At 36.7% G+C, this 22,531-nt stretch overlaps 1 protein-coding gene across 7 annotated transcripts in view; it reads left to right on the forward strand.

Moving 5' to 3' along the window:
- Window positions 1-22,531, forward strand: part of PTPRZ1 (protein tyrosine phosphatase receptor type Z1) — a 131,879-nt gene that overhangs the window by 99,362 nt on the left and 9,986 nt on the right. For 4 of the 7 annotated variants that reach the window (XM_052668912.1, XM_052668909.1, XM_052668915.1 and 1 more), the window contains exons 13-19: window positions 3,291-3,435; window positions 11,057-11,148; window positions 14,346-14,431; window positions 16,833-16,929; window positions 19,426-19,508; window positions 20,257-20,391; window positions 21,582-21,716. In XM_052668912.1, the coding sequence (XP_052524872.1) occupies window positions 3,291-3,435; window positions 11,057-11,148; window positions 14,346-14,431; window positions 16,833-16,929; window positions 19,426-19,508; window positions 20,257-20,391; window positions 21,582-21,716 (773 nt within the window). Of the gene's footprint in view, window positions 1-3,290; window positions 3,436-11,056; window positions 11,149-14,345; window positions 14,432-16,647; window positions 16,669-16,832; window positions 16,930-19,425; window positions 19,509-20,256; window positions 20,392-21,581; window positions 21,717-22,531 lie in introns of all 7 variants that reach the window. The other 3 variants (XM_052668908.1, XM_052668910.1, XM_052668914.1) reach the window with 1 other exon arrangement.

A 22,531-nucleotide genomic window follows, 5' to 3' on the forward strand; every position in this document is an offset into this window, starting at 1 on the left:
TTAAAGGTATAAGAGAGATGTAAGTTCTTTGTACAAAGGCGTTACCAGAGGAAACTATACCAGTGCAAACACACCTCTGAGATTCTGTTTTATAATTATGGCAGCACATTTCCTCCTTATGTTTTATTTTGTGTTTTCTAAGGTGTATTGAGCAAGGAAGAAGATGCTTCAGCTTGATTCTGATTCATCTTAATTTGCATAAACATTCATCTTCATTCTTATTGTTTATGCTGTCTTCAAATTTCAGTAAGATGCAGAGTTTTTTTATGCTAGTTTTGCTTATTTGCAGTATATCAGAGCTGGGTTCTCCTGTACTTGTTCATATATATATATTTTTTTCCTAACCATTCCTCTTAAAGTCAGTGAGAGATTTTGTGATTCCAAAGATGAGGTCAGAAGGCGAAACTGCACCTTGCATAGATAAGAACCAGATAAATATTTATATTGCCTTTATATTTAAAAATGTGTTGTGGAAACTTAAACTGTTCAGACAAGAAATTTGAATTTCTTCATGTTAGCATATTGGAAATCGAAAAGTAAAATCAGAAAAAACAACTGTGGCTTGGGAAAAAAACTGACGAGGTGAATTTGTATTTTAAAAAGTAAATTGAAATTAAACAGTCACAGCATCTGTAGAGGGCAGTATCATCCAACTAAATCTGTTTTGAATAGATCTAGACAGCATGTGAAATTTTAGGCAGTGTCCTACGAATACAGAGCGAAATGAAATGAAGTTGTATTGCTCACGAGCTACAGAGTGCTAATATGAAAAGGTGCCAAATCAACACTATGTAATAGGAGCTGATAGAATGTGAAAAATGGAAAACAAAACAAAACAAAAAACAGAAAATGTATTGAAATAAAATAGAAGACATGCCAAAATTGTAATTAGTCCTAACAAATTAGGCACTCTAAAACTGAAACAAAAAGTGAGTTAGTTCAGTTGGTTAGTGGTCACCTCATGGTTTAAACTGCAAAACGTATTTCTTGAAAAATCAGAAAAAAAGAAAAGGAATATTTCAAAACTCATATGAATTATGTAAATGAATGTTGCCTTTAAAGATTAATAGTTTGCATAAGTGTCATTTAGTTAACAATGAGCTTCAACTGTTACTTCATAAAAGTACTTCAAAAAGATTATACGTGTCTAGAGTAGCACTACAACAGATAAATTTTATCTTCTAAATATTATTGAAATACATTATATAGGATCACTTCATGTATATTATTTTTTCCAATAAATTACGCCAAATACTGTCATTTAAAAACTGTAAATTAAAATGCCAGCATGTCTAACGTGGTCTTCTGTAAATCAAAACTATCCTTGCTTAACTCAAATACAAAAAACAAAACAAACAAACAAAAAAAACCCCAACAACTAAGAAGTTGTGTATTACTGTGAATTCATCAAAAATTAATGAAATGTCTGCTTACTTTGACTATTCCAGAAAAAAAATGTCATTTAAACTTTACCCACTCGTTATTACAGTTGTCAATGCATATTCTGAATGAGGACTTTCTCCTTAAGACCTCTATGGCTACCTAAACCTTTCATCCTCAGTTGAAAAATCATAAAAGAAACAAATATAAATAATAATGGAAATGATCTAAGCATGCCAATTGTTAGGGAGTAGGAAACCTGCTGTAGGTGAGACTCCCTGTTCAGCTGCCATCACTGGAGCGATGGCCAAGCAGGCAAGAAGCTCCATTACAGGGATCTACTGCTCTTCTTCATAGGAGAACAGGACTTGGTCATGCAGTGTGAAAGAGCCTTGTTATCACAAAGATGAGTCTGGGTCTTACCCTGTGAATTACTCCAAATGTGTATGCCTCAAAGGGATCGTATTCTGATCTCTCATACAGATATATAGTTTCCTCTTGAATCAGTATTGATTTTAGTCTACTTGCGAGAAGCTTGGGGATACATTTTCAGAAGCCTTTCTTTTTCCTGCAATCACCTTGCACACGGAGATACAGGATTGAAAAAGCAGTGAGTGATTTGGGTGTTTGAGCACTCTGAACTAAAACCAAGAAGATATCTGCAAGATCAGGACCTAGACATCTTTTTCTAGAAAGCCCAAAAACTAAAGAAAATGAAAGCAGATACATGCCTGGAAGCCTATGCTACATGATCATGTCTGGTTTTTTATATTGTATTTAGGTCCTATGCTTTTTTGTCAACATTTTTTCAGATCCAGCAATATTCCCTGCTCCCTTTTGTCTGAAAACTGTTATGTGGAGTTGGTCTTGAAACCCCACTGAAGTACAGCTGATTTTAGACAGCAATATCCTGTCCCATTCAGAACATTAATTGTATTAAGACAATTCACAAAAGCAGAAGACATGTAGTTATCTTAGAAAATCTAGGGATTAATTCTAAAAAGTGTGGAAGTGGTTATTTCTGTATTTTGACTCACGTATAATGGTCACAGATCACAGTCAGCTGCATAGATATAAAAGAAGCAGTTGTTTTCTGTTGAAGTCTATGTTTTCAAGCGTTTTCTTTCAGAGGGATGAAAGTAAAGTCTGCAGGATTGGTCTCTTCCACCATTATGTGTGCTTCTTTTAATGAGCTTATAAAATATATCAGTTTAATCTTCATACAGATTCCTGTGCCCAAATATTTTAATCACCCAGTATTACAAGGCTGACAGTTATGTGAAATCTAGATAATACCTAAATTACAATTTGATTCCGAGTAAAGACGGAGGTAGCGAATTTAATTCTGGCTCCATTATAGCTGGAGAAGGGAGTGCTGCAATTGAATTTAAAGGAAACTAGATTTTCTACAAGGCAAGTTACCAAATGGACAGCATATTAAACTACAGAAGATGCAATAAATAACCATACTGAGATTTTCTGTTATAAAAAAAAAAAAATCACAATTATTAGTCAAGGAGAAGTGATATTCATTACGTGAGTGACAGTTTAGCATCAGTGTGCTTTACACATTCCAGTATTATAAATTCAGAACCCTTAAATCATTTGACTTTCAGCTAATAAACAGATGAAAATAAAAACCTTTCTTCTCCTATATTTTAACAACAATCTGCTGTTCTTACAAAGAAGTCTCCACTGCTGGAAGGCTGAATCACAAAAGCTTGAATACTTTGCTTTACCCTCTGTCTGCTTATTTTCTGTAAGCTGGTTTGCAAATGTATACATTTTCTGCAGTGCATAGTGAAAAAGAGAGGTAAGTGGTATTAAGTAGGCTCGTTATACGACACCTTCACTCGTGCTGTGTTTGTCAGTATTTAAACATGGACTGTTTCAATTTTCTCTGACTGCAGAGGCAAGTAATAGTAGCCATGAGTCTCGTATCGGTCTAGCTGAGAGTCTGGAATCAGAGAAGAAGACAGTTATACCACTTGTGGTCGTATCCGCCCTGACTTTTATCTGTCTAGTGATTCTTGTGGGTATTCTCATATACTGGAGGTAAGTTGTTGCTTCGTTGGTTTTTTGTTTGTTTGTTTGTTTGTTTTACAGTGCCAAAGAACACTGATTTGAAAAATGTGATTGACATTATTGAGCTGCTTTATAGGAGAGAGACTGGATCTTATCTCTCACTGTGTCTTTGTTTTGCCCCCAGAGCTGCAGTAGCGTAAAGCAGTAGGCTGTTTTTTTTCCAAAATGCACATCTACAATGAATTTTGGTTGCAGTGCTGAAACATGAGAAATACCTTATATCCATACTGAGAGAATTTAGTAAAAACTACTTTTGTTTACTAACGCTGGAAGCCAAGTGAATTAACAGAACACTGGGAAGAAAGGGAGGAAGAAATAAAATAAATAGCATGGAATGGGTTTGTTTCCTATTTTCCCAATCATGTAACTATTTTTTTAAAAAAATAAATAAATAAATAAATACAGTTGTTATCAATTTAAGACAAAAATCTATGATCATCAACAGGACTGTATAAATAAGCAATTCATAAAGGACTGTAGGAATGGGCTGTAGCTGACATGGAATATGAGATAGAAATTAGGTTTTCTGTCAATATTTTAAGATCGCTTCCTGAGTAGATCTCATGTTTAGTGACTAAAAATTGCTCTGCTTTGTGATCCTGCCTGTCTTAGAATGAGAGTTTTTGCCCCCCAGCCTTTGAAACCATTCAACAGGTGATGAAGCAGATGAGTTTTGTGCATGCATGCATGCTCAGGTTCCCTCATGGGCATGTTTTCTGTGACTTGATAAGAAAATAAGAAAAAAAGTCAGGCTAAATATAGGTGGCAGACAAGAGTCCTGAAGACACAACCACTGAGGGCAAAAGACTGACCTTTTCTGTGAAATAAGGTGGTCCAGGGACTCTTCTGCTGTCTTGAGGCATGGCACAGATTGCTTCCGTACAGCCAAAGGCTCTTCCTTCACAGGGGAGAAATAAGGCAAGTGCATTCAGATCCCCTGCCAGGGACAGTTTCTGGGTCTAATCCCAGAGTGTCAGGCATTGTATGCAGTAACACAGGTTGGTCTAAGCTATGAGCCTACCAGGAATCCTGTTAGCAATGAGGCAGTGTTCAAGTCTTCAGCTTTTCTTCACTGGATGCAGATGAAGCCATGGAGTCTTTCTAGGGACAAGTCTTCTTAGGCTCTCACAGGCTTCCAAAATCCACACAGCCCTTACTTTCCTGAGAGTGAGAGTTGCCAAGGAAGAGACATAGTGGACTGAAAGAGGTGAGTGTTAAGTTGCATATCACCCTGCCATAGAAACTCTTACTCTTTTATGATTGCAGAGGCCTGATCCCATCATTGCTTGTGTACATAAACAAGCAGCAAGGAGCAGAGCCTTGCTCCTGGAAGACTTCCAGAGCCTGTTCCTTCTTTTTCTTTCATCTGTACAGTCTTGCTTAACCTAAAATGTGTAACCGTGGCAAAGAACCAGGAAACAGGAACCAGATCCCAGGGTGCCTTTGTCAGCTCTTGACTACTGTAACCATTAGGCTGTGGCGTGAGGGTCTGGCTCACTGACTTTGCTTCCCGATTCCTCACTGCTTTATATCAACACAAGACAGAATGTATCCCATCCCTCAGCAGATGAAGCTTAAGAAATTGAGTTCAGGCTTCCTTCATTCCAGGCAAGCATCCTTATAAGTCAGCCAGTCTTTGGCATGATAAAACACTGAAAAGCATTAAATTTGCAGAAAGTTTTCTTCCACTTTTCAAATAAGTGGTTAATTGCTGGAAGAACTGCACATATTTCCTGACTTATGTATAGTTGGATAATTATATTCTCCATCACAGGATTTCTAGCTAGCCACTTTCATATTGAGAGCCTTTTCCTGTCTTTCATGTTACACAACATGAACATTCATATTCATCTTCCAAAGAGTTTCATCTTTGAGCCTAAATAGTCTTTCAAATCTCTTCTATTTTCCAAAGAACACTACACACTTTAAGACCCAGATTGTGTAGTGCAGTTTTAGTAATCCTACACATGTTACAAGCTTGTTTTTGTCAAATAACATCATGTTCATTTTGCATTTTTTTTCTGGGAATGAACAATTCTGTAACATAGGTCTTTCAAAATAAAACAAAAATCCCGTTAGCAGTAATATCTTCTTGAAGTTGAATTTAATCTTTTCTGTATTTCTTGTGTACTACAAAATAAAATATGAAGCTCTTTTTTTGTTAATCCTTGAGAAAATTTTCTTGGGCTTTATGAGAACACCAGTAACATAGTTCTTATTTCAGCAAAATGAATCTCAAGCTGTATGTATTGTAGGTAGGACTTTATAGGCCTCTTTCAAAGACTCTCACCTTGTTTTAAAGCCTGTGAAAAATCATTATGAACTTCTTAATGATTTGAAAGTTCATGAAAAATGATGAACTACATTGCTATATGGCTATAAGTATTTCCGTGGCTAAGTTTAGCTGATTTTGAAATAATTGCTGTAAGTTGACAGGTTTTCTTTTCTATAGTGAGTATCTACTTCTTTTTCTTTTAGTGAGCCAATTACTTTCACTCATTAAAGTTAATTAAAATGTTAGATTTACAAGATGATATTCTATATCCTTTTGGCAAGAGTATTAAAAAAAAAAAAAATTGCATGGGTACATCTTAGCTGGGTATTTGATGGAAAAATGCCACCTCCTGATTTGAATGTACAATAGCTGTAACCTTTTTAAAAAATATATTGTTTCAAAACCAAATAGCTACCAAAAGCCTCAAGTTCCAGCTTTTCAAGGTTAAAAAAAAAAAAAAAAAAAAAAAGGCAAAATTATTTTGTTCTTCACTCAAGTGCCTGGTATCAGAAAAATAATTCTCTACCATCTGTTGTTTGGGTTTAGATGGTTTTTTGGTATAGGATTGGTTGGTTGTGGTTTTTTTTACATGAAGTTGTTAATCATCACTCGAGGAAATTCCCCAATCTCTTCCCTATCTCGTTAGGCATAATTTCAATCTTTTTGTGATAAAAAACTAATTTCTCCCACAGGAATAAAAACTTTTAATGATAACACTGTCTAAAGAATTTTCAGTAGGAACGTTTTGAATTAAACCGTTTCAAAACCGTTTTGAATTATTGTAGTATTGTGCATCAAGCATTTATAATTTGATGCAAATACACTTTCCTTACATTTTTTTTAGAATGATTAAGATTACAGTGGAATAAATGAGGAGATTCTTTTGCCTATGCAATGGTTTTGCCTGCTTGACAGATTGTTTTTACAGCTCTAGAGAGAATTTTCTATCCAAGCATGGAATCTATCCATTCTTCTTGGTATCTGATTGAGTCCTTGTACACTATGCAGCAGGGATATTTGAATCTCCATTCCCTGTTCTTCTCATTTCTGGATAGCTTCATCATTCCCATTTTCTTGAATTAACCTTATGTATTTAGGTAACTGAAAGTTCCTCCGTGCTGACATACTGGAAATTGTTTATGCATATGTGTAATCTTTTGAAATAGTTCATTGGATTGGTCAGTGCAAATGAACCTAGTGAAATGATTTATGGGAAGAAATGTAAAACAATTTGTGCAAATCAGTTTTTATAATGGTTAACATAAGAAGAGCTTGGCAAACAGTAAAATGGTAATAGTTGTCAGTGTGAACTGCACCATTCAGTATTGTTTTTTGAACAAATACATATGAATCTCAGTAAGATACTGGCTCTGGTAATGTGAACAGCAAATTCCTAATGCAGTTCCAGTTACATTTCGAGGTCCAGAGATACTGCATATTAGCTCCCAGAAGCTGCATGACAGCAGTGCTTCAGAAATTGCCAACCTAGTAACAGTCAAATCCCTGAGCAATCATTTAAGTTTTAACTTTCCTCTGTCATCCTGTATCTCTGAAATGCAGCTTTCAGAGAATGTTCATTTTCCTATCCATGATCTGAACCTGTATCTTGAATCCTGTGTTTATTTTGTGGAAAAAGAGCTGAGAATCCTCTGTAAGAATTATTAAAGTTGCACATGAAGAAACAAATTAAAAACAGATTTTATCTTGCTGTGTTCACATTCATTCAACCATGAAAGAGAACTGCTCAACTGCATAACAGCAAACCATAAATAAAAGAACTAATATGATTTTAAAATTAAAATTTCAACTGACAAGCATTTAAAAGACAAATTGGAATTATTTAAAAATTGAATCACTGGATTCTCTAAGTTCTATCTAAATATCCTTTGAATCCATCAGATCTTCAAATAATCAAAACCATTTCAAAATAAGTTCTAGTAAGTATTTGAGAATAACCAATGGCAGAGGCCGTGTGAGCACAGGAGACCCTAAAGAGACCCTCTGCAGTCTGAGGTGTAGTATTCTCCCAAGCAGTTCACACTGAAGTGTTCACTCAGATGTAGTATCCTTCACATTGTATCAAATTGCTGCTGCTTCCTGGGTTCCTGTACAGATTGAGACACTCTAATTAAATCAGTGCTTTTTCACTATGTGATATAAAAAGTGTGTGTTCAAAGAAGCGCAGTGTCTAAATTACAAATTACAGTTTTAGGTTGAAGATCTAAATGCTTTGACGAAAGGTGTAAATTAAATACTCAGGTTAACATTGAGTGATGGGACCTTTGTCTGGAAATTTGAAATAGTCATCACTTTTTACATTAACAACAAGTGATAATTAACGAGTCCTGGTTATTAACATTAGGTTTAGTCATAAAGACTTTCACTGCCGATGCCAAAGCAGATGGAATGCCTATTTATGACTCTTATTACAGGTTAAGTCAACCGCTATGAATTTGTCTCCCAAATGTGCTAAGGGTTTAATTTATTTTCAGCCACAATTAACTTGCTAAAGATTGAAGATACAGTGGCTCAGTTAGGAATAGTGAACATATAGCATATTATGAAGACATTTTAATCACTGCTTTTTATATGAAAACCATTATACCAATTAAGTTCTTTTTAGTTCAATCTTCACAGGCAAAGAGATGACAAATTTCTGCAGTGCTATTCTGTAAGCTTTACGTATGATCACTGTTCATAAGACCCAGGCATTAGAGGGAGGACATTTTTTTGTTCTTGTCCTTTAAAGTTGAGGTGGTTGGCACATTTGGTTGTATTTTAATAAATGCAGCACATCCTTCTCAGTGCATAGTAGACAGGACTAGACTTTCCAAAACTGCTTAATAAAGTACTTTGATATTCACCTATCTCTTGATCATTTTGCACACAGTTCTGAAACTTGAGTGTTCTGTTAGCACTGGGAGCCTTTCTCAGGTCAGCAGCCACAAGCTGCATAATGCAAATGTTAGGACCTCCTTAATACATCTTGAGTATCACAGAATCATAGAATCATGAAACAGCTTGGATTGGAAGGGACTATAAAGACCACTGAGCACCAACTCCACTGCCAAGATCAAGATTGCCAACCATTAGATCAGGCTGTACAGGGCACCATCAAGCCTGGCCTTGAGCATCTCCAGGGATGGGGCATCCACAGCTTCTCTGGGCAGCTGCGCCAGGGCCTCACCATCCTCTGAGTAAGAAATTTCTTCCTAACATCTGACCAAAATCTTCTTCCATTTAGTTTAAAGCCACTCCCCCTTGTCCCGTCATTTTCAATGCATATAAAGTTGGTCTTCCTCCTGTTCATAACTCCCTTTAAGTTCTGGAAGGCCACAGTGAGGCCTCCTCAGAACTTTCTCTTCTTCAGGCTGAACAACTCCTTCAGCCCTCTGATCATCTTCATGTCCTCCTCTGGATGCACTCTAACAGCTCCATGCTGTTCTCATGCTGGGGCCCCCAGGCTTGGACACAGTACTCCAGAAGAGGTCTCATGAGGGCAGAGTAGAGGGGGACAATCACCTCCCTCTCCCTGCTGGTCTCCCCTTTTCGGGGATACAATCCAGTATACCATTGGCCTTCTGGGCTGCAAGCAAACACTGCTGGCTGTGTGCAGCTTTTTGTCCGCCAGAACTCCCAAGTCCTTCCCACAGGAGTTCTTCTCTCAATCTGTACACATATCTGGGATTGCTCTGACCCGAGTGCAACACCCTGCATTTGACAATGTTGAACCTCATTATGTTCTTGTGGACCCACTTTTCAAACTTGTCCAGGTCGTTTACATGGTATCCCTTCCTCCTGTAGTTTATCTGCCCCATTTTCTTGATGTGCATCAAGAATTACCATTTTTAAGTAATGCTAAGTACACAATGGATAGTATTCCCCCAGGCGTATCGCGGAAAATCAAAGGCCCTTCTGAGACCATCACAGATGTGCCTTTAGAAGGTTCTAGTTAGACTCCAAATTTGCCATGTGTATCATGAGAACTATGTTGCATGCCACAACTTTGTTTTTTATGTAGCTCTCTGCTTCCTCTTGTGTTTTAAGAGAATTTGTATTGTACATGAACACAGAAAATTCCCAGTACGTTCCATGTGCATATTTCCCAAAAGCTTCACTGAAATAAGTTTATCAAAGTCTTTATGAACCACATAATCACTGTTTCTCAAAGGAGCCTCAATACCTCTTTATGACTTTAACAATTATATGAAGGGGTTTATCAGTGTGGTGGTATTTATTTATAGGAGCAGTAAAGAATTAGAATTTAAAGTGAGTACAGAAAATAGCAAAAGGTCATGCAACAGCTTGAGCCAACACTTTTCAAGAAGCAGAATCTTATAAGTGCAAAATGAGATTAGTGTTTCACTGATGTGTATGTTTCTTTCTAAATTTAATAATTCCTGAATAATATTTCAAATAGATTAGGTGACCCAGAGTAAAGATTGTTATTAGCATTTCTAATCATATGGAGATTTTTTAATTAAGGAGGCTTTTCAATACTTACAGCAGCCGTTGGTTATTTAGTCCCTTGAATTGCTTGGACTCTTAACAGATGCTCTTATTATTATCTTCACATCTGGATTACAGCACAGATACAAATAACAGTGGGGGTCACAGCTAAGGTTGATTCCATTTATATTCATCTTTGAGAGTTTTTCAACACAGCTAGCATCTCTTGGAGTAATAAGTTCCCATGCTTTCCTCTTTCAACTTCAGGAAGTCCTCTTTGGTTAAGGTGTCCTTCAGTGTTGTGACAATAACATTACTAAAAAATTGTTTAGCACCAATCACAGTAGTCTAGAGCTTCCATTTTGTTCGCTATAGAGCAAGTTGCCTCAGACTGCATTTCCGTGTCTGCAGTAGGCTCTACTGATGAATTACCAAAGCTGATCTCATACACTGCTCCATCTTCAGCCTAGCATAATCATATGAAAGGGAATTATGTGTGCAGATTTGGATAAGCAAGGAAGACAATGGCATTTTTTTATACTTGAAATTGCTGCACAGCATCTACAGTATCTCCTGAGAGTTCCTCTTTCAGCTTTCACCATGTCTGATGTCTGCTCTGTCTTCTGCCTCTGGTATAGGTAAAGTTGCATGAACTATATGTTATCCTGAGTTAATTAAGTATCTTCAGCTGTATGCATAATCTGTAATATATTGGGGCAATATTTCTATCACAGTAGTTGTGTTCAACTCTCCATGAGAACTGGTTTTCAAAACCACGATTCTCTTAACTAAATGATGTCAGAATTCCAAAGGATTTCAGACAATGTTTTGTGTTTGCCATATTTATTAACATTTCTTCTCCTCTAGGAAATGTTTCCAGACTGCTCACTTTTATTTGGAAGATAACACATCACCTCGAGTGATTTCTGCTCCCCCTGCTCCAGTCTTCCCAGTCTCAGGTATTTTTTGTCAACTGTTCTGTGGATTGATGTTAACTTCTGAAAGATGCTGCCTTGCATGTGCCCATATGAATTCTTCACATTCTGTAAACCAGAAATTATTACCTACTTGCACTAATTAACACAGGTGTGCTCAAAAGAGGCAGAGGTTAGTGTTGCTCATATTTTTTCCTGTAGGTAGCACAGAAGAGAAATATCCTCACCTTACAGAGCTGTCTCAGGGAGATGCTGTGCCTTCTAGCCTGTGTCACCCACACTCGAGCTACACTTAGCAGCTCTAGTTCATTGCCACAAAGCAGAGGATTACACCAGCAATGTACTCTGCCACATTTCTTCCATTAATTGAGTTTGACATCTGTGTATAGAACATGACCTTTACTTTTTACCAGCAGGACCAGTATACATCTCATTTGTGTTTCACTGGCAATTACAATGTCTTCTTTAACTCTAATGGATATATTAATTCTCTGTTAACCTCTCATAAAACTGATGCCCAAATGAAGAGTATTATCAGCATCTTCTCTTTCCATATCCACTCTACTTTTTTTGGAGAAGCTCTTTCATTTCTTTCTTCCTTGAGATGAGGCAGAGAAGCGTGTGCAGCCCTTCTTGCTCTTTCAAACTGGTTAGAGTCAAATAGATTAATTTTGCAGATCCCAAACTACATTTCACACATGAGAAGAAGATATTGTGTTCCACAAATAATGCTTTTACAAACTGCAATTACCTGGGGGGGATGGGTACTCTTGAAATGACTAAGGGAAGCAAAAGCAGCCCTTGTGTAGGCAACTAGTAAAAACGTTTAATTGAATAAATCCCAGATATTAGGCTTCTGTTGTCACTGAATTGTAGGCATCTTTAAAAGCCTCTTATGTTGATTGCTATTGTGAGGAGATGGGTAGCCTTTTTCTAAATGGTAAATAGGTGGGGATGTAGCTTGATTTCAGAAAACATGTCATTACATATGAATGTCAAGTGGCAATCATTACAGGAAATTTCAGCTCTTACTCTCTATCATTAACTATATTGCAGTATAACTATATAATTTTCTTGCAATTTTCCCTGACCAGCTCACCTCAGGGAGATAGTGTATTCCGTTATGATAAGACAAAATTGCACTTACAGTTATTCAAGTGCTTAAATATGTGTTTTGACACTGAGGTTTTACTTTTGGAATGCTGATATTAACTTAAAGAGGAAAGTGTTTTTAAATGACTAACGGATACATAAAACGTTGTATGGAAGAAAGCCCAGCATTCAGAAAAAATGTTTATGTTTTGTGTTGGGTGCAACAGATGTCAAGTGAGCAGTTTTTGTGTTTTCTATCATACAAGTGTTTCAGCAGTGTAATTTTACAGTTAAGACTCACTGGCATACAATGTTGGCAAAGAATGTAGACCAGAAAGAGCATTTTCTAACTGCTAAGCTTAAGCTTTTATTAGAACAATGGCTGAAATTACACTCCACAGACCTTATTATAAACTAAGTTTTCCTTCTGTGGAGTTCATTAGCATAGATAGGAGATTGCAGTTTTTCAGAGAAAATGCCCCGGCACTTCACAGTACAAATTGCACATTTAGCATAAATAGTGAATTACAGGCTGATATTAGGAGACAATACCAACCTTTTGTGAGCTTCAAGTAGTACTCGATATCTAGAAATATAATATATCCCTAGAGTCAGAAGTTACTGAGCTGGGAAATTAGCAGTGGCCAGGAAATAAAATAGTAGTAACCTGAAATCTCCTTCTCCCTTTCTGTCGTCACTCTTAAGATCATCTACCTTACCTTCTGGTGTTGTGTTTGCAGATCATTAGAATAAACACTTTATGCCAGGTTGCGTCTCTGAAGTGTGAAGATAGTGTTACACATTTGGTCGGCTTCTCTTAGGCTTGACTGGATAAATTCACTTTTTGTATGCAGATCCATTCATGTAAATGGAAGACCAGATGGATCTCCATACAAATCAACAGATTCTTGGTAACCAAAAGCTAAAATTATTAGGTGGCTTAAACGCTGAACATCTGTTGACATAAACATCATCTTTGTTCAATGTTTTTGATGTTTTTTTGTTGTTGTTTTTTTCTCTCATATGAAATAGTGCTGAACTTAAAAAATTGTGAAATAAACATATTTTGTAATTTTCCAGTAAATAAATAAATAAATCTTATTCAGAGCCAAAACCGGCTAAAATAATGGCATCATTTAACAGGTAATTAGCAGAATAGAGGGCTGTGTTTACCTAGCATATTTACAGGAAAGAAAAGACTAAAAGTCCCAAATGTTTTCTACATGATCTCTAACTAATGCTCTATATTAGTGTTTTACTGTGTTTGTATAAAGTAAAAAGGAGATGTACTGAAATAAAATACCTGATGGAAAATTTAGACTCATTAGTCACAAGTCACTTTTGTTGGTTGGGAATGTAAATATTTTCTTTCTGTGTATCCAGAAAATCTTAAATCTTTACACTTGCATTATCAGCCTGATGTGAGAATTTGTAGTTGATTCCCAGGATCAGACATAAGTTTATATCAACTGTAAAACTATGGCCATGAACAGGGGGGAATTCCTCCTGAAAATACTCACTTCTGTAGTAAAAGATGAAAATCTGTTGTTTCTTTTGATGCCAGTGCTTATATGCATCAGTCAGAATTACTGTCATAATGCTGCATTAATTTAGTAGGGCTGGAACTACACTGGTAGTAGTCCATGTACTGTATCAGAGAACCACTGCAATACTAATCAACCCAAAGCATCCAGACTCATCCTTCTGATCATTCTTTACCAGTATTATTCAGAGTGCTGCTGTTGCCCTTTCCCTTTGAGTACGTTGTAGCAGACTGTTAAACCTCCCAGTTCCCCTTGACTTCACAGTCGAGTCAACTGAATGCTTTTCAGACAAGATCAGCACCTTAATTTTGGAGGCTTAAGGACAGAACAAGACCTAGCTGGACATTTACCATATCTTCTCTCAGAATAACCATTTAGAAATGTGTAAGTGTTTGAGAATGATTTTAGAAATGCTAATGATGTTGGAGAGTGTATTTATTTTTATGGGTAGTTGTATATCCGGAGTACATACCAAAAATTTTATTTCAGGATGTTGTATGGATTGCCTACATATGAACGTCTTTCTATGTTCTTCTGGCTTTTTATTCTTCATAAATCTATTTTTTGTCTTTTCCCACTCCTAAGATGATGTTGGAGCAATTCCAATAAAGCATTTTCCAAAACATGTTGCAGATTTACATGCAAGTAATGGTTTTTCTGAAGAATTTGAGGTATGACGCCATCTTTCTTAGCATACAAATAATGTTAAGTTTGAATGCCTGGGGAAAAAAAAAAAAGAGAACTGGGTATTAAATTCTGACCTGGGGGACTAAATTCATAATCTCATGTAAATGGGTACTGGGAGGTCTGTTCATGAATAAAGGCTAGGGAGATTTATAAGAAGACTGGGATGCAAATGGGGTTGGCTGTAGCTGTGAGAAAATGCTAAATAACTATGTGAACAACCTGTGCAAATGCAACACAATCTATGTGGTTTAACAGATATAGCTGTAGATTTGAAACTTTTCCATTACTAATGGCAATTGAATTTTGCAGAAGCTACGCACATTCACGTGTTCCATTTACAGAGAAAAAAATAGGAAAATAATAATGAGTACACATGACAAGACTTCTGAGTAACGGGGCAGCTAATGTAGAGTCTTCATATGTGGTAGTAAAAGCTTTACAGTTGACTTCATAAAACAAATGGTTTATATGATGTATAATTTTGAAACATGTTCCCATAATGTTGCTCTCACCGTATGTAACTACTTCATATATTTCTTCATTTTCACATTCGTATGCATGACATGCATCTAAAGATATATAAGTACTAACTGAAGTCACTTATAAAACAAGCATTATAAGCAAAGACTCTGTAATTAAAGCTAAGCTGTTAAAACTCTTGACAGGTGTTCGTTCTCTAGTAAAAATCAAACAGTTGTGATGAAAACAATTTTCTTTAATTGATCACTATTAATTTAAAATAATTTTAATATTATTGCTGCAAAACCACTATTGAAACTAAAGAAATTTGTGATTTTGAATCTCTCGGTGTTGCTTAGGGTTCCCCACCTAATGTGTTGTGACCCCAGAGACCAAAAATTAGATTCACCTAATCTTATTTGTAAGCAATTCCAATTCATTAGACGTTCAGGGTATCAATCTGATTGTGGGACTGAATTTGTAAGTATGCGTGAATAATGCCCAGCTCATTTGTTACTTTAAGCAAATGTATATGGACTGACAGGACTGGGCTTTAGATAGACTGGTTGTTAATGAGAGCAAATATTGAAAAACTGTGTGTAGATACAATGGTAGCAGTGTTCCTTCAACATTAGTAGCATTAGTAGGCAAAACAGTCAGGAAATCATATTTTTCATCATCTTCACTTACTGTGGCAATCTGAAGACCAAATACACTGCACCTCACTCAGTCTCCACCATCTAAAATATTTTTGTTCTTGCTTATCATTTGGAGCTCCAATTTGTATTTACAGACTACCCCAGAATGTGTCCAAGCCTTTTTACTACTGATAAAGAAAATAGCTGTTTTCTCTGTAGTCTGAATACATTTGGAGGTGAGGGAGAGGGGTTGGTTCAATTTTTTAGGTGTATTGCTATAAAATAACTCATTTAAATTTGTACTTTTCAGACTGGTAACCGTTTTACATATATATATTTAAATATCTGAAGGTGAAAATGGTTAAGATTAAAATGAAACCTAAAAAATGATGAGAAATGTTATAGTACTTTTTGTCATAGTTACTTATTTCCTTCATAACAATATGGAACTTATAAGCTGGAGTTTCCCATCAGTTTAAGTAATCAGTAATCAGTAAGATAAGAATAAGTAATCAGTAAGATAAGAAATGAATAATAGCAATTTAGTGAGTTTTATAGGCTACGGGCCTGTCTTCTGAAGCCTGTTTCTTGCAGGCAGTCTTCATAAAAGCTTTCGGTTATTGAGAAGCATGAAAGCTTTCAGTTATTGAGAAGCTGCTGTCAGACAGACAGGAGACTGTAATACCATCCTGTGAAGTGTCTGAGCAGTTGCCCTGCTTGTGAGAGCTTCAGGAGTGACTGGAAAGAGAGCAAAAGAGCTCTGCAGGAAAAACTACTGTGGTCACAAGGACCAATAAGAAATCCTATGGACAGTAAAATACAAAGATAATCTGACTACAGTCAGTGATGTTTCTCATATATATAATCTTTCACTGGAGTAAGGTCTAACGTTAAAGCTAAAGATAGGAAAACAGATGCCCATATCTTAATAAAATTGTCTCTTGACTATTTTAAGCTCTGTTGATATTATGGTGATAATGATAATGCATGACCATAATTGTTTTCCATATAATAATTGTAACTTATATAAACACTTTTATCCATTTGTTCTGTGCCATGGAATTTGATTTTTTTTACTTTTTTTGCATTCATTCCCTCATTAGACACTGAAAGAGTTTTATCAGGTAAGGAATTATTTCACTGCATATTTTTCTAGCAATGAAGTAGTTGTAAAATATTATAGCTAATTGGGTAGAAGGTTGTGGTTTTTTCATGATAACTGACTGTATTTTAAGACATTTTATTTACCTTAGTACTTATTTAAGTATGATGCATTTTATTTTTTCAGGAAATCCAGAGCTGTACTGTAGATCTAGGTATTACGTCAGACAGCTCTAATCACCCTGACAACAAGAATAAGAATCGATACATAAACATTGTTGCTTGTAAGTAAACGAATCACTTGAAGCTTTGTTTAAGAAACAATTATAGTCAATTATAGATTTATGTATGTTACCAGAGGAGGAAAAAATACCTCTACAGTGAAAACTCCGGATACTGTTCAGCAAAATGCCCAGAGAGGAGTATCATGAATATCATATTTCACTTCCAGTTAGCCCTCTGACATCCTACTGCTTTGATGAGCACTCGTTAGCTGGACATGTTTATTTCTGCTTTGATGACCCAAGGGGATTTGGAAGATTCCAGTATAATATCATTACAAAGCCAAAGAAGCTGTGTTTTGATTGCCAAAATTAATCCATATTTGATTTATAATAGTGATGATTTTTCCTCTCAGGAGCTTCATAATCTCTGGATATATTTACTGACATATGGAAATATAAATTTACTATTTTATGTTGTATTTTTCCCAACCACAATATAGTAGATCAGCTTCATTAGCTGATCTATTAGTTTTTACATTGCTTTGCTTCAGTATCTCAGAGTTGTCTTCTCTGAAAATACATCTATTCTGCTTTGTTCATCTCTATGTGAAGCCATCACCCCTGGCTCTTGATCATTTTGGTGGCTGTCCCCCTGGATAAATGAAGGGGAAAGAACACTCAAGGTCTGTGCATAAGAGAAAAAAACATCAACTTCAATAGGAGATATCTATAAATCAGATATCCTCTATGAGTTTGCCCTTCCACAATTACATCTACCTAAGCTGCATGGTTTTATAGAAAATTCAAGTAAACCTTGAGTTAACAACTTTAAGAAAAAGAGCAAAAGATAAAGAGAAGAAATCTGAAGGGGGAAAGGATCAGCAGAGTGTTCCTCCATTGCAAATGACTGCTAGAGAGCAAATCTAGCAAGCAATGTAAAAACTAATAGATCAGCAGTTCTAGATCCAGTGCCAGGCCTGCACTGGGATGTTCCACGTGGCATGCAACAAAGAAAAGGGGAGCAGCAGCAGCGAGAAGTGGGAGCAACAGCAAAAAGGAGGGACTGCCCATCCCCCCCTCCTTCCCCTCCCCCAGCTCTTATTTATATATAGCATCAAAGGAAAAGGAGAAGGGACAGTCTCCCCTAGATCCTATTAATAGTTATAGTTGGCCCAGTTTCAGGATTGTTTGAGGCACCAGACACCAGCCAAACCAAAGGAACTGACAGCAGGCCCCCTCCCATCACTTGACTGTTTTGCAGGCATTGTTCTGTACTGTTCCAGGAGTGGTTGAGACATCAATCAAATTAAGAGAAGGGACACCAGGCTCTTTCCTATGACATAATTGTCTCTCGGGACATTGTCTAGGCTCACATTAACAGTCCCAAGGGACTCATTTCTTACAGTGGCTTAATTCTGTATAGCATTTCAACTCCTGATAACAAGGCCCTAAATTAAATACATTCAGTGACACCAAAGCTTTATAGAAAAAAAAGAGACACAGTCAGCCCGTTTGGCAAGAGGCAATGTAAGCTCTGCACCAGCTGCAAGAAATCCAATTCCACCTGGGTGAAGACACCCCTAGAAAAAAGGAAAGTCTTTTTTTTTCCTCTGACACTCTGTTTTGGTACCTGACCATGCAAAGGATACAAAGGATGCCAATCCAAAGGACAGAGCAGATTCTGCTATAATTCTTAGCTCAAAGAACAAAAATTGCCATGTGTGACAGAATCAGGCCTCCAGTCCATCTAACGAATGGAAACTTCAGAAAGTTTTAGCTCACAAGTGATTTAGTCACTTGCTGCCTAAATAACCAGAGCTGAGTCTCATTGGATGACCAACTCTCCAGGTTCCCATTGCTCTCCAGTCTCCAAGCTCTGCACTCCTTATTTTGCAATGAATGTGCTTAAATACTAGTGCATGTAATTGTTTGGGACCCTTAGGGCAGCCAGGCTGATGCACAGGACTGCTGAATAGGTTTCCCCTCACTGTCACTGTACAATGTGTACATTCCCACACAACTGGATACCTGATTTTTAATTTTAGTTTTACTTTATATTTCACCACTGCACAGTTGGTGTAAGATCACTTTATACTTTCAGCTTTTAATTCCTTTTCAGTAGGATTGTTTTCCACAAGAGCTTTTTGTCACTTGAACGTGTTCTGCTTCCAAGGACTTCAAAAATGCGTTTTTCTATGGAAAATTGATCATGTTTCTTCCTTTCTTACAAATATGTTTCAATTTACTTCTGAAATAAATTTCGGAATTTCCAAATACACTAGTCCTTAGATTCTTTAACTTATTTTTCTTTTATCTAGAATTTTTAATCTGATTCCTGGCTAAGCACAGGATGTTTACATATGTGATGTCGCTTTATTATTCATATATATTATAAAAATATATTTTGGTATTTTTAAAAAAGATTTCCTACAGAACGATTATGGTATTGGTGATAGGTGGACAGTTGGACTGAAGGTCTTTTCCAATTTTGGTGATTCTGTGATTCTGTAATTCTGGGAAGAAAATTTGCTTGTTTTCTCCTTTGTCTTACTACAGATGATCATACCAGGGTTAAACTAGCACAGCTTGCAGAGAAGGATGGAAAACTGACTGATTACATTAATGCCAACTATGTTGATGTAAGTGCCCTTTTTCTGTCTGACAGCTCATCCACCAATCAGCCTGTTCTGTGAATTGCGGTGTATGGAGGTGAACAGATATAACTTTTAAAAATCACAATATTAAAAAATACCATAACACTTTAATTATCTAAGTTAAATGTATAAACTTAAAATGCAATTAGAGGTAAAGCCCATTTCTTTCTCAAACCCATCTTGATGTTGCAGCAGCTGTAGCTTAGTGAAGAGCTTTATGAAACTAAAAAATGTTCAAACGCATCAGAGTCATTTCAGAAACATTTCACATCTGAATGTTTATTCTTTTATGTATTTTTGGTAAGTGGTTAATTCTTCTGTCTGAGATAATCTCACAAGGGGAAGATGCCAGTTGGCTGTGAGCCTCATTGAGATATCATTTCTTCAGTTTTCATTACCCAGTAATTTACATGCGAATGATCTTGATTCATTTCTTAAACCACTGTCATAACAGATGTCTCATAATCACTATCATGTCAACATTCTGCTAGAACATGGGCACTTGAATATATATCCCATTTGTCGGAATGATAAATATTGACATAACAGTTGCATTCAGATGTCATCTGGTACCGCAGGCTTTCTGTGATTTTGATAGTTATAAATTCAAAAGTACTTTAAAGCTTTTGAGATTCTTTAAAAATAGATAAATGAAATGTCATGTACTCCTCCCAACCTCCTTTTGCTTGGGGACTGTGATTTGACAAGTGTCATTTGTTACATTTCAATTTAGGGCTACAACAAGCCAAAAGCCTACATTGCAGCTCAAGGGCCACTAAAATCAACAGCAGAAGATTTCTGGAGAATGATATGGGAACATAACGTAGAAGTTATTGTGATGATAACTAATCTCCTTGAGAAAGGAAGGGTATGAGTACTTTTGTCCATTATTTCTCTCTCTGATGTTGATAGATCTACCTCTAGCAGGCTCCTTTCTCTCTTTCAGAAATCTGTTTTAGACATTTTTGAGCAAAAAGAAATAGTTTGCAGTAGTTGCTTGTACTAGGGTTGGTTATGGAAGTATGGAAGTATAAAGATGAGTATAAAGAGAGCATTTAAACTCAATTGCAAACAACTGTGGTTTTTAAAGGAATGTTCTAACGACAAAAAAAAAAAAAAAAAAAAAAGGAAAGAAAAAAAAACAACTGTCTTCTATTGAAAAAAGCCTTATATTCTGGAGTGGCCATAGCGTGAGCTTTGGGCTGTGTTCCACTCTGTTCTTTTGACTCTGGAAAGGAGAAGGCTATAGTTCGTGAGAATTTTTCATTACGGTTATTGGCATCTCCCTGTTAATCTCCCATGGGATCCTCTCCAAGTGTAGGACCAAATGCACGTCTGTCCAAGTCAGCTCCTATCATAGGATGCTGCATGATGGGAGTGCGCATGTGCAATGTACGTGTGAAATGAAGAGACACTGTATTACTTTTACCGCATACTGACAGAGATGCCTAAAATGCATTCAAGTTCTTCTCATGTAACTGACTAAGCATCTAACAAAGGGTACAGGTACTGTAGATGCAGACAAAGGGCTGTGCTGAGTTACTACCACTTTATATACAACACCACACTGGAAACATGTATGTTCTAGTACTTCTAGAGAAGGAGGACCGGGCATCACAGCTCTGCATTGTATATTCCTGTCACACACACATGCTCACTTTTATCTACCCATGCTATGAATCAACCAAAAGGCACATATGACACTACTAACTTGAATGTATTCCTATTTCTATAGATTACCTGCTATTGTCTTTAGATTTTATAGTGCCTATACTATGGCAAGCTCCGCAGTATAAGAGTACTTTTGCTCTGATAATATGATTTAAACTTCTCTGGTTTTTGAAGTATAAATACCATCTTTGCATAGTCAGAACTCAACAACACAAAAGAAATGCACCTAATTTTTTTCTCTTTTGAGCATTATGTTTATTATATGTGTGGTATATTGGGAGTTCCTGCATGTTTTTGTGGTGGGCTGTGCTCATAAATTTCAATATTTGAATCTTGACCGTTTGACATTTTTCTTTCTTTCTCTGCTTCTCCTTTGATTTCTAACAGAGAAAGTGTGACCAGTACTGGCCTGCTGAAGGTAGTGAAGAATACGGGAACTTCTTGGTTACTCAGAAGAGTGTCCATGTACTTGCCTATTACACTGTGAGGAATTTTACTCTTAGGAACACAAAGATCAAAAAGGTTTGTGACATCATGAAAATGTAGGTTAGGCAAAAAGAAGTCGTAAAAATTTCTCATAGTATTTTCAAGGAAGTTGTTGGATGTTTTCTTTTGTTTAGGTAAAACTGAATCCTGTAGGTCTCAGGCAGCCAAGATACTTGTCCAGATACTTCAGAGATGAGTTCAGCTAGAGGAGGAGATAGTGGTACAAAGTTTAATTGGATGCCAGTAATGAGTGAGGTCAATACTGAGTCCAGTTGTGTTTAACACCTTTGTTAATGATCTGGATGATGGGGTAGAGTACATTCTCATTAAATTTGCAGATTTTCAGATGACATGACACTAAAGGGAATGGCTGACTCACCAGTGGGCTGTGCAGCCATCCAGAAGGACTTTGACAGGCTGGAGAGGAGGGTTGACAAAAAATTTCATGAAGTTCAACAAGGAGAAAGGCAGAGGCCTGCACCTGAGGAGTTGAGTTGAGGAGGCAGGCAGCGTAACATAAAAGAGGAGACCAAGTTGTACGTGAGTCAGCAATGAGCCCTTGTTGCTAAAAAAGCTAGTGATATTTTTGGCTGTATTAGGCAAAGTATCTCTAACACATCCACAGAGGTCATCCTTCCCCTCTATTCAGCACTGATGAGGTCTTACCTGGAGTGATGGTCCAATTCTCAGTGTGAACACACTGGGAAGAGTCTGTGAGAAGAGGCTGAGAGAGCTGGGACTGTTCAGCCTGAAGAATAGAAGGCTCAGTGGGATTTCATCAGCTTGTATAAATACCTGAAAGGAGGATGTAAAGAGGATGGAGCCAGGCTCTTTTCAGTGGTACCAAGGGA

This window comes from Tympanuchus pallidicinctus, unplaced genomic scaffold (genome assembly GCF_026119805.1).
Source record: "Tympanuchus pallidicinctus isolate F22 unplaced genomic scaffold, pur_lepc_1.0 scaffold8, whole genome shotgun sequence".
NCBI lineage: Eukaryota > Metazoa > Chordata > Aves > Galliformes > Phasianidae > Tympanuchus > Tympanuchus pallidicinctus.